At 42.1% G+C, this 13208-nt stretch overlaps 1 protein-coding gene across 1 annotated transcript; it reads left to right on the top strand.

Moving 5' to 3' along the window:
- Nucleotides 1-6089: 6089 nt before the first annotated feature.
- On the top strand, nucleotides 6090-12273 carry LOC120532556 (G2/mitotic-specific cyclin-B1-like). Its single transcript, XM_039758639.1, has 9 exons — nucleotides 6090-6219; nucleotides 6709-6846; nucleotides 7356-7442; nucleotides 8838-9011; nucleotides 10737-10895; nucleotides 11173-11409; nucleotides 11495-11635; nucleotides 11725-11835; nucleotides 11953-12273. The coding sequence occupies exons 1-9, from the start codon at nucleotides 6199-6201 to the stop codon at nucleotides 12049-12051; spliced, it is 1167 nt and encodes a 388-aa protein (XP_039614573.1). The 5' UTR covers nucleotides 6090-6198; the 3' UTR covers nucleotides 12052-12273.
- Nucleotides 12274-13208: the final 935 nt, after the last annotated feature.

The following is a 13208-nucleotide window of genomic DNA, read 5'->3' as shown; positions in this document are numbered from 1 at the left end:
AGAGCTTTGCCTTACGGCTCAGCTCCTTTTTCACCACGACAGACCGATGCAGAGCTCGCATCACTGCGGATGCCGCACTGATCCGCCTGTCGATCTCACACTCCATTCTTCCCTCACTCGTGAACAAGACCCCGAGATACTTGAACTCCTCCACTTGGGGCAGGATCTCTCCCCCAACCCTGAGAGGGCACTCCACCCTTTTCTGGCTGAGGACCATGGTCTCGGATTTGGAGGTGCTGATTCTCATCCCAGCCGCTTCACACTCAGCTGCGAACCAAACAAAAAAAGCTGAAGATCACGGCCTGATGAAGCAAACAGGACAACATCATCTGCAAAAGCAGTGACCCAATCCTGAGTCCACCAAACCGGAAACCCTTCAACACCTCTGGTAGGCCTAGAAATTCTGTCCATAAAAGTTATGAACAGAATCGGTGACAAAGGGCAGCCCTGGCGGAGTCCAACTCTCACTGGAAACGGGCTCGACTTACTGCCGGCAATGCGGACCAAGCTCTGACACCGTTGTACAGGACCGAACAGCTCTTATCAGGGGTCCGTACCCATACTCCCGAGCACCCCCACAGGATTCCCGAGGGACACGGTCAACGCCTTTTCCAAGTCCACAAAACACATGTAGACTGGTTGGGCAAACTCCCATGCACCCTCCAGGACCTGCTAAGGGTGAAGAGCTGGTCCACTGTTCCGCACCAGGACGAAAACCACACTGTTCCTCCTGAATCCGAGGTTGACTATCCGACGGACCCTCCTCTCCAGAACCCCGAATAGACTTTTCCAGGGAGGCTGAGGAGTGTGATCCCTCTATAGTTGGAACACACCCTCCGTCCCCTTTTAAAGAGGGGACCACCACCCGGTCTGCCAATCCAGAGGCACTGTCCCGATGTCCATGCGATGTTGCAGAGACGTGTCAACCAAGACAGTCCTACAACATCCAGAGCCTTAAGGAACTCCGGGCGATCTCATCCACCCCCGGGGCCCTGCAACCAAGGAGTTTTTTGACCACCTCGGTGACTTCAGTCCCAGAGATGGGAGAGCCAACCTCAGAGTCCCCAGGCTCTGCTTCCTCATTGGAAGGCATGTTAGTGGGATTGAGGAGGTCTTCAAGTACTCCCCACCGACCCACAACGCCCCGAAGTCGAGGTCAGCAGCCACCATCCCCACCATATACGGTGTTGCACTGCTTCCCCCTCCTGAGACGCCGGACGGTGGACCAGAATCTCCTCGAAGCCGTCCAAAAGTCATTCTCCATGGCCTCTCCAAACTCCTCCCATGCCCGAAGTTTTGCCTCAGCAACAACCGAAGCCGCATTCCGCTTGGCCTGCCGGTACCTATCAGCTGCCTCCAGAGACCCACAGGACAAAAAAGTCCTATAGGACTCCTTCTTCAGCTTGACGGCATCCCTCACCACCGGTGTCCACCAACGGGTTCGGGGATTGCCGCCACGACAGGCACCAACCACCTTGCGGCCACAGCTCCAGTCAGCCGCCTCAACAATAGAGGCACGGAACATGGCCCATTCGGACTCAATGTCCCCCACCTTCCTCGGGACGTGGTTGAAGTTCTGCCGGAGGTAGGAGTTGAAGCTACTTTTGACAGGGGATTCTGCCAGCCGTTCCCAGCAGACCCTCACAACACGTTTGGGCCTACCAGGTCTGACAAGCATCTTCCCCCACCATCGAAGCCAACTCACCACCAGGTGGTGATCAGTTCAATCAATCAATCAACATTTATTTATATAGCACACATTCATACAAAAAAATGTAGCTCAAAGTGCTTTACAAAATGAATAGAAAAATAGAAGACACAATAAAAAATAAACATAAGTCAACATTAATTAACATAGAATAAGTAAGGTCCGATGGCCAGGGTGGACAGAAAAACAAAAAAAAAAAACTCCAAAAGCTGGTGAAAAAAAATAAAATCTGTAGGGGTTCCAGACCACGAGACCGCCCAGTCCCCTCTGGGCAATCTACCTAACATAAGTCAAACAGTCCTCTTTGTATTTAGGGTTTTCATGGAAGGACTTGATGATGATGGTCACGTAGACACGTCAGTTGACAGCTCCGCTCCTCTCTTCACCCGAGTGCCCAAGACATATGGCTGCAAGTCCGACGACACGACCACAAAGTCGATCATCGACCTGAGGCCTAGGGTGTCCTGGTGCCAAGTGCACATATTAACACCCTTATGCTTGAACATGGTGTTCGTTATTGGCAATCCGTGGCGAGCATAGAAGTCCAATAACAAAACACCGCTCGGGTTCAGATCGGGGGGCCATTCCTCCCAATCACGCCCTTCCAGGTCTCACTGTCATTGCCCATGTGAGCATTGAAGTCTCCCAGCAAAACGAGGGAATCCTCAGAAGGTATGCCCTCTAGCACCCCCTCCAGAGACTCCAAAAAGAGTCAACAAACCTCCGATGAAGAATAAAAACCATGGACGATGTTTTTCCAGGCCTGGAGGTTGGGCTCGATGGCGAGCGCCTGGTGGCCGGGCCTGCACCCATGGGGCTCGGCCGGGCACAGACTGAAGAGGTAACGTGGGTCCTCCTCCCCATGTGCTCACCACCTATGGGAGGGGCCAAGGAGGTTGGGTGCAGTGTGAGTTGGGTGGTGGCCGAAGGCGGGGACCTTGGCGGTCTGATCCTCGGCTACAGAAACTGGCTCTTGGGACGTGGAATGTCACCTCTCTGAAGGGGAAGGAGCCTGAGCTAGTGCGCGAGGTCGAGAGGTTCCGCTAGATATAGTCGGACTCACCTCGACGCACAGCTTGGACTCTGGAACCAATTTCCTTGAGAGGGGCTGGACTCTCTACCACTCTGGAGTTGCCCCCGGTGAGAGCCGCTGAGCAGGTGTGGACATACTTATTGCCCCCCGACTCGGAGCCTGTGCATTGGGGTTTACCCTGGTGGACAAGAGGGTGGCCTTCCTCCGCCTTCGGGTGGGGGGAAGGGTCCTGACTGTTGTTTGTGCGTATGCACCAAACAGCAGTTTGGAGTATCCACCCTTTTTGGAGTCTCTGTTTTCATCTAGAGTGTTCAAATGTTCTAATATACGGAACAGACAACATATCCTTATAGTTTTTAATGTTATAATGTTTTATTTTTTATAGACTTTGAATTGTTAGTAGAATGCTGTAAAATATAATGTAAAAAAATCTGCCAGTTTTGTGCAGAATAAAAATATTGTCTTTAATCATATTGTTTAGATTGTTGTTTCCAGTTGCGTATCACTTGATGAACTATGAACTATTAAGAACTCTGATCTGGCATTTGAGAGCTATTTTACAGATTGCAAAATGTTAAGTGCCCCCAAAAAGTCTATTGGGCAAATCAATCCAAAATTCATGAGAGTGAAATTATTAAAGAGTAGCTAGGACAACTTGATATGAAGCCCGACCTGAACACAGCTGAATAAGAAATGCAGGATCAAGGGGCTTTGAAAGAAAAAAAAAACAAAAATCAACAGTGTAAAACCCGACATAAAAAAGCAACCATATGTGACATGCCCAGTCCAATTTGAAATTAGAAGCATTTATTTATTTATGTATTCATTTTTGATATACTGTCTTAATCCCCAACAGGAAATTATCTTTTCACATGACCTTTGGAGGTCATGGCACAGGATCAGTCTTTGTATAGTGACCACTAAGGTCACAATGCCAGAAAACCTACTTCCATGTTAATGGAAAATACTATAGACAGAAAGAAGGGGTGCCAATAGGATCTTCATTATCAGGACTCATAGCTGAACTGGTTATGCAGCAATTTGAAAGAGTGGCTCATACTCAGTTAAGACCCATACTTTGGATACGCTATGTCGACGACACATTCATCATATTAAAAGATAACCAGCTGAATAAATTCCAAATTCACATCTACTCAGTATTCCCTGCAATTAAATTCACGATGGAAAAAGAAATGTGTGGGCGCATCAATTTCCCAGACATATCCATTGAAACAGGTAATGATGCTACTTTAATTGTGAGTGTTTATCGTGAGGAATGTTATGCAGACAAAATATTACACTTTTCTAGCAACCACCCTTCATCGTTGTGTCAGGACTTTGTTCATCTGTTTTAACCCAATGGACACCAAAAAGAATGAAAGACGTTATCTTTTTCATCTGTTCACATCAGGCTACCACCTCAAGACATTTATTAAATGGTGCTTACATAGGAGACACCCCAGACCTCAGCAAACAGTTGACTCCAACTTGGTCAACCAACGCACTTACTACACTCTCCCTTATCATTGAGGCATATCAGAAAGTAGAGCACGCATCCTTGCCAGATCTGGGATCAAGATAGCATACGAGTCTGCAAACACTTCAAATGCAAATGCCAAAAGCAAAAAATCGCCCACAGAGAAAAGAAACACATTTGAGAGCATTCCATACTGTGCATGCCCAGCTGTATACGTGGGACAGACATCTAAAACACTTGCAACAGAAGGAAGGATCCACGATCTCTGTTATACACACATACAATTTCCACTGGGCACACTAGAGTGCCAGACAGCTGGCTGAATCATGGCTGTCACATGAAAATGCAATTAACAGACACTTGGACTTGAACCCAGCATATGCAGCATATTCTTAAAAATAAGAAATAAGACTTTATGACCAGGTGGCACAGTGGTAAGCGTTTCTGCCTTGCAGTTAGGAGACCTGGATTCGCTCCCTGGGTCCTCCCTGCGTGGAATTTGCATGTTCTCCCTGTGTATGCGTGGGTTTCCTCTGGGTGCTCCGGTTTCCTCCCCCAGTCTAAAGACATACAGGTTAGGTGCATTGGCGATCCTAAATTGTCCCTATTTGGTGCTTGGTGTGTGTGTGTGAGTCCTGCCCGGGATTTGTTCCTGCCTTGCGCCCTGTGTGGACCCCCATGACCCTGTGTTAGGATATAGCTGGTTGGATAATAACTGAATGATTTTGTGACCAACACCCTCTGAACCCCACCTTATTAATTCACCACTCCCTTACAACCACCCCCCATTTGCTATATTTTGCCTTTGAGTCTTGTATGTCTAATCATTTTCCTCTGATGATGACACCTGATAGGTTGCCCAAAGCTTAGGAATAAAAACTAATTAAAGATACATGACTCATTTTCTCCCTTTGTGGATTTCTAGCTACTAAAAATTAAATAAACAATAAGAATATTTGTATATATACATAGACACATACATACAGTATAGGAGTGGACAAAATTAGGTTTACAGTTGTGAGTAACGTGAGGCTGGCAATTTGAGCACTGATAAGATTGAACTAAAGTGCATTGTAACATCGTGAATTTATTTTGAGTTAAAGTTCATAAAGCTATTGAGTTAATAAAGGTATTGCAATAATCATAACTAACAACTGCAAACCTACTTTGCCCACCCCGATATATCAAAATAATGTTCGAAAGTATGTGTGATGCGATGAGAGGGGGACCCGGACTTCAATATATGCCAGACTCTAAATGAATCAAAAGAATCGATTCACTTGAACGGGCAGTTCGAAAGAATCGAATCAGTAAAGTGAATCGAAATGCCCATTACCTTGCCGTCACTAATTGCTGGGCACAGACCCACAAGGACCTGATGGTAGATCCGCACGCTCACTCATGCCCAAACTGCAGCCGGCACTCAAAGAAAACAAATGTTCCTAAAGAAAACATCCATAGATACAAATGCGAGGCGTGCAAACAGTGCCAGGATTTGAACGAGGGGCTCTAAAAACGCTACCTCATCATACAGCCGACAGTGCCATATAGGAAGTGACAATGGATGCATGACAGTTCTCAAAGAATTAGGTTTAAATTGTTATTAAACTAAAACAGCTATGCACATGAATCTTAGTTTATGTTAACAACGGCGTCACTTCCTGTTCTGCACCCCAACCAGCTGATATTCAAAGTAACATCAAGAATCTCTCCGCTCTGCATTCTCCAGGGAAGAAAAAAAATTCCTGATCACATGACTCTTCGTTACTCTTGGAGACGCATTCTGAGCGGATCTTCTACAGCCAATAGGAGATCTCCTTCTCTCAAAAGCAGGCCAATGAAATGTAAGCGGAGGTAGATTTAAACCAGAACCAAGCAGACTTTTTCAGAGTTGGTTGCTTGTTGTTCACAGTGAGGCGTTTTTGCAGTTTTGTTGGTTGAAGTGGTGAAATTGCAATAAGTTTTAAGTCGTTTGGCAAGATGGCTTATCGAGTAACCCGTGTAAGTTTTTTTTTTTTTTTTAATACTGTTGTATTAATTTAATGTTTAGCTACTTTATTTTGTCGTTATTTGGCTGATCATTTGTTCATAGGCCTTTGTGATACTGTTCAAGAATACTGTTAAGATTACTTTTTGTTACGTCCGACCCCAATTTAAAAAAAAATACATTTATTTATATATATATATATATATATATATAATAGCGCTTCTGTGCCGCGTTGTCCTCAACTCGGTTGTCGTACGATGCTTTGTTTTAAGTTAGCAATTTGCAAACACTTGGCCCAAGATGTCCATATTCTACTTTCCTCTCTGGCTTTTGTGGAGGAAATCGGTTCAGCGTTTGAGTTTATATTTTAGACACTAATGTGTAATCTGTACAATTTGTAATGGATTGCGGGTAGCCTTTAAATACGCAGTTTGACTTTAACGTTGTACTAATGTGTTTATTGCATATGCATATCTTGAAACTTGTAATGTTCTAACCAACAGAGTTCACACGTCAACACAGAAAACAGAACTGTATTACCTGGGAAAATGGCAGTGGCACCCAAAGCTGGCCTGAGGCCCAGGGCTGTGCTGGGTGACATTGGGAACAAAGGAGCTGCTCTGAAGCAAGTTTCAAAAAAGGTAGTTTCATTACAGCTGTTAAGTGCTGGGCTTCTGTGTGCATTTTTGTATTTGCTTAAAACGAAGTCTTGATGTATCATTTTATCTCCAGGGTGTAGGTGGCAGGCTAGGGTGACTGTAGGTGAAGGTTTTTAATCTGTAAATGTGTGTGCATGATCGCTGGTATGGACTCCAGCAGCCCTCTGCCCTGGATAAGTAAGGGATGGGTGACTGTGAATAGACCTGGCTTTAAAACAAACTTCGTCTTCTGGAGTAGCAATTGAGCACAAGGTTTTTGTGAAAGTAAGGTTTAATTGACTTCCACAGGCTTTTGGAAGTTTTATAATTCATATCTATACAGTGCCTTCCATGTAGCATAATCCAGTAATCATTTGATGTAAGTAATTTGTGTTGAATGTAATAGTTATGTTAAATGCATAGCGTTTTGTGTTTTGAAAGATTGCTTAATTTTGTTGTGAATTCATTGGTTAACTGAAGAAATCCTACAATGAATTTTCCTTTCTTTGTAGGAGTCTAAACCAGTTTCCAAAGTGCAGAAGAAAATTAAGCCTGATGTACCTGAGAAAGATTTGTCAAAGCCAGTTAAAGAAATACAGGTAAGTGTAGTGAGGTTCTGTGGGGTTTTTTTTTCTTCCCTCACCAATCGCATCTTACCTGTTGCCATATATTCTGGGACCACTGTGTCCTAAAGACGAGGGGGGGAGGACCACACTTGTACATATTTGCCAGTGTCTGACTCCCGGCAAAGAGCAGATGTTGTCTCTTGGCTACAGCCTGCTGTTCACTTATTTCATAACTACTGTATTTCACCAGTTGGCTAAAGGCAATGCCACGTCGGACAGTAGCCTAATCATGTCTTATTTGGAGGTAAATCCACATTCCAATTGTATGTACGACTTCTGGAGGCTTTCTGTGGTTTCCAAATACTTGGATCACTCCAATACATGTGAGGGCACAACCCACCCTGTTAAATTGGTGAAATGTGACTTCATCTGCAACAGATATGATTCTGTTGCATTTAGTGGCAGATGAGTGATATCAATGGTATGTTCCCTTATTGATTAAATTACTGGGAAGGTCACTACCTTTTTAATTCCAGAAATTGATGCAATGGTTTATACAGTATTCAAATTTCTGTACCCTATTAAGATACAATAGGCTAAAGTGCCTTGCATAGTCCCATGTGGTGGTCTGTATTAAAGCCCCTCAGACCTTGGCCTTTTTGACTATAGCCCATATAAACACAAACCCTTATCTTTGCAGGCTCTATGGATACCGGTTGTCTGGCATTCTGTACTAGTCACTGAAGGGCTATTGTCTGAAAGGGGCAGTTTTAATTTAGCAAGCACTATTCTGAAAGCAATTTTACTTTTGCTAAAATGCATTTGCCCACCGTGAAAGTGTACCAGTGGTATTCCTGCCTTTTGATCAGGATATTTTAAACATTAATTGGTTGATATCTTAAATGTTAGACTACAGATTTTTGGTTCTTGTACCTGCTTAAGTGTTAATGTGTGTCTTTATTCTAAAGATCTATACCTTGTGTCTTGGCTCTGCAATCTTGGCGCACTGAATGCTTTCAGTAGTCTGATCTAGTTTGTCTCTGGTGTGGTGACACTGGAAATGTAAACTGTTAAATCGTTACCCTAATTTTTTTCCAATGCTGTCAGTGGAGTTTCTCGCCACTGTGCCATTGGAATGGCACACTCGGTTATGTAATTTTTCTATAGCCTTATTTCCTAGTTGCTATATAGGCCCAGAACAGTACACCCAAGCCTTTTCCTGTTTTATATCTGGTGCTATTGGGATAAGCACTGGGTTTGCAATCCAGAGTTTGCTTGAATGAATTGGTTTTATGAACATTTGTCTTGCTATACCTTAGTTGTAAATGTGTACTTGAGTAAATTTGCTTTGAATATACTTTTTTGCTTGGTTCAACCTTCACAGGATTTGAGTAACCAAACTTTTTTTTTTTTTTTGTTTCCCAAAAGCCAGTATCACCAACCCCAATGGAGACCTCTGGTTGTGCACCTGAAGAAGACTTATGCCAGGCATTCTCTGACGTATTGCTGAATATAAGGGATGTTGATGCAGATGATGCGGACAACCCAATGCTTTGTAGTGAATATGTAAAGGATATCTACAGCTATTTAAGACAGGTTGAGGTTAGTTTGCCTATTTAAATGACAATTGCCATATAATTGTTCAGTTTTTAAAAAAAAAAAAAAATGGGCCAGAGTTGTAGCATTTTGATGCTACTGCCCAAAGCCTAATGTCACGAGTTTCCAAATTTATAAAACTAAGCTGACAACTTGCTGCAATAAATCTTGTCAGATATAGGTAAATGTAATTAACTGAATTGCAGTTCATACAATACACTTGATGGGCATAATGGTATTCTGTAGCTACATAACTCTGGTAATCTGTACACCAGTAAACAAGACTTTTTGACTTGTGAAAACTTTATACTAAGTGCTGTGTCCTTGGGTGTTAAATCTTGCTAAATGGAAAAGCCTGAACACCCTACTGTTTCATAGTTGTCTCCCTTGTTTCCTGCAGAGGACAGCTAGTTTGGCAATTCGGAACATTAAGGCTTTTCCATGTTTAAGCCTTGACTTCAATGGATACTTGACTTGCCTTGTATATCAAACTTGATGGTTACCCCCATTTGAGAATTGGGGTAAAAAAAAAAAATGTACAGCTCTACTTGGATTAGATGAGCAGCCAGCCTTTCATCTTTAGGACTTCACCTCCATTATTTACTTCCAAAACCACAGCCATGGCAATATTACTTGCATTTCTTTTAACTGTAAGGTAGTCCACATCAGGCTGTGTAGTATGGTATCTGTCCAAAAATGGCTGGGGGTTGGTTCATTAGGTTATTGGGCATATTCAATAGGTATTCAGAAAGTAGTTGCTGCTAACAAGCCCTACCCTGTTTGGGTTGAGGAAGCAAGCCACATTTGTTTGGCTATTTTGCAATTCTGCAGTCTTGCAAAGTAATCCTTGATCCATAAACAGACAATATTTAGCTTCATGACAAGTGTATCTAAAAGCATTACGGTTGTCTCTTGACAGGCAAAACTGAGGTTGGGTGGTGATTGACACCATTTTTAACTTTGCTTACATGATCACAATCTTTGGCATATCGGAACGAGTGACTGGTAGTCAAACCAGTTTGGAAGTTGCCAATGAGTGCTTATCCTGAAACAACATGGCAACGAAGGTTTGACTACAGTTGGGTTTGTCAGTCCATGAATTAAGATGTATTGTGGCAACGTAATTGGACATAGCTATACAAATGCTTTCTATGTATGGCATGTTAATTGGCTGAAGTCCCCGCATGGGCAAAGTAGCAATTTTTCTTGAGTAGAAATTGTGAGCTGCCAGCTCAAATAATAAAACTTGGATGTTGCCTTAATTTTGGGGTTTGGTTTGACCATTTTGTAGTCTATGGTAGACTTGCAAATGAACATTGTGATAATTTTACCCTGGATATACCACTGTACAATCTGATGTCTTGACTTGAAGGAAAACCAACAGAACTTCCACCAAACCTTCACACAGTATATATCCTGTGCAATATGAAAGTTTTCCAGGTTTTTCCTCTAAATGCAAAATGTGTATAAACTCTTGGAAAATGCCTTCTTTCAAGGTAAGGCATTTCTTCACAAGTATCTTGAACTTCCATAATCCTAGTTAAAATTTCCTTAGCATATAGGCTTGCCCAGCTTCCTGTTCTAGATTTTATGTAACTTGCAGTAAAATTTGAATGCTTTGGGAGTATCTGATTTGCAGCAAACATTTTATTCATGGGATAAATGGATGGTTTATGCTTGGAAATGAAACCTATAAGTGGGGCCTAAATGTATGGGTTTTTACACTTGCAGGTAGAGCAATCGGTACGCCCCAAGTACTTGGAAGGACAAGAAGTCACTGGAAATATGAGGGCTATTCTCATTGACTGGCTTGTACAAGTTCATCTGAAGTTCACACTTCTCCAAGAAACTATGTATATGACGGTTGCAATAATTGATCGTTTTCTACAGGTAACTTGGTTTTTCTTAAAGCTACAGATTTACACCATTGACTAGAACTATATGAATCCCTTTTGGGTTTGGGGGAGCCATGTGGGGTAAGGGTCTCTGTAGCTTTTTTATAATGGGTCTTTGCTTTGTTAGAGCATTATAGCATACTACACAACTTTTCCGTCCTGGATGTTAAGGTCATGTTGCCCTATACAGATCAAGTTGGTAATCTGTATCTGGTGCACACAGCAGTGGGAAATGTTTTTGCTATTAAGTCCCTGTCTGTTTCCTTTCAAAGGCTAACCCGGTGCCTAAGAAAATGCTTCAACTTGTTGGAGTAACTGCAATGTTTGTTGCATCTAAATATGAAGAAATGTATCCTCCAGAGATTGCGGACTTTGCATTTGTTACGGACAATACTTATACAAAGGCTCAAATTCGGGATATGGAAATGAAGATCCTTAGAGTGCTAAAATTTGGTTTTGGCCGTCCAATTCCTCTGCATTTCCTAAGGAGGGCTTCCAAGATTGGTGAAGTATGAATGTTTTTAAGGTTTATCTTGGATGGATGAAGTTCATTCTGTCATTGCATACTAATGTTTTTTATACCTTGTCACTTAGGTAAGTGCAGAGCAACACACATTGGCCAAATACTTCATGGAGCTATCGATGACAGACTATGAGATGGTACATTACCCTCCTTCCCAGGTTGCTGCTGCAGCTTTTGCATTGACATTGAAAGTGTTCAACTGTGGTGAATGGGTTAGTAATTGTTTGGATTTCATAAGTGAATTAGTTAAGATTTGCTTTTAGAAGTGCTCACCTTGAGTGAATTTAACTTTCTTTTATAGACGTCTACTTTACAACATTACTTAAGTTACACCGAAAGCTGTTTGACCCCTGTAATGCAGCACATGGCTAAAAATGTGGTGAAGGTTAATGAAGGTTTAACTAAGTACATGGTAGGTGTTTGGTTTTGGGGTGTGGTTGGGTGTGTGTGTGTGTTTTTTTTTTTTTTTTTTTTTAAATTGGTGTGCCCCTTAAGATTTGTTTGGCTTTAACATTTCCCTCTTTCCTAGGCTGTCAAGAACAAATATGCCTCTCAAAAACACATGAGAATCAGTACTATACCTGAACTGAAGACTTCCTTAATCAAGAATCTGGCTAAGGCTGTGTAATTCTAAAATGTATAGATATATGCATGTTTCTATTTGGCACCATGTGTCGTTTTTATTTTTTTATATTTTTATGGGGATTACCTTCATGTACAGTTCTGAACTTCCCATATTGTGCTTTTTTTAAAAACCAACTTTTACATTTTGGCAAGATTCTTGCCTTTTGCTTGTTAAATGAGATCATGGAGCTGCATTTTATTAATAAAGTTTATTTAAAGTGGTTTACTCCATTGTTTTGAGGAATGCTTTTTCATAATTTGCAAGGATGAGTAAACCTACAGCCTAACTGAAGAGTGCATATGGTTTAGTAGGACTAGTATAAGGTTACTGAATATTGTCTAGTTAGTCAAATTTCCACCTAAAGTAGGTGGGGCAAGCTAGACCAGTTGGGTTGGTTCTGCCACCAACCTAGTTTGTAATCTAAGGCAGCTTGAAATGCTTTTGACAACACTGCCATGTTCTGAAATCGGAACATTCACAAATCCCCCCCCCCCAAAAATATACAGTGGTGCTTAAGTTTGTGAACCCTTTAGAATTGTCTAATTCTGCATAAATTACCTAAAACATCAGATTTTCACTCCAGTCCTAAAAGAGAAAACAGTTAAATGAGACAAATTATACTTGGTCATTTTATTAAGGCAAATGATCAAATTACATGTGTGAGTGGCAAAAGTGTGTGAAGCTTTGCTTTTAGTAACTAAACATTTCTGGTAACTTTTGATCATTCCTGCACATTGGCTTGGAGGAATTTTAGCTCATTCCTCTGTACAGAACATCTTTAGCTCTGGGATGTTGGTGGGTTTCCTCACTAACTGCTCACTTTCAGGTCCTTCAACATTTTGATTGGATTAAGGTCAGGACTTTGACTTGGCCATTCCAAAACATTAACTTTTTATTTAACCATTCTTTGGTAGAATGACTTGTGTGCTTAAGGTCGTCTTGCTGCATGACCCACCTTCTCTTGAGAGTCGGTTCATGGACAGATGTCGTGACACTTTCCTTTAGAATTCTCTGGTAAACTCCACCTTGTATGCAGTCCTATACTGGAAAATGTACAGTAGCTTCAAATGAAATATGTAATTTGTAAACATTGCATGTTTTCCGTAACTCTTGTGAAACAATGATTATGTAAACCAGCTTCAGCTGGGTGTTACAATTGT

This window comes from Polypterus senegalus, chromosome 7, assembly GCF_016835505.1.
Source record: "Polypterus senegalus isolate Bchr_013 chromosome 7, ASM1683550v1, whole genome shotgun sequence".
NCBI lineage: Eukaryota > Metazoa > Chordata > Cladistia > Polypteriformes > Polypteridae > Polypterus > Polypterus senegalus.
The sequence above is the reverse complement of the archived record's forward strand: the minus strand, read 5'-3'. Positions and strand labels throughout refer to the sequence as shown.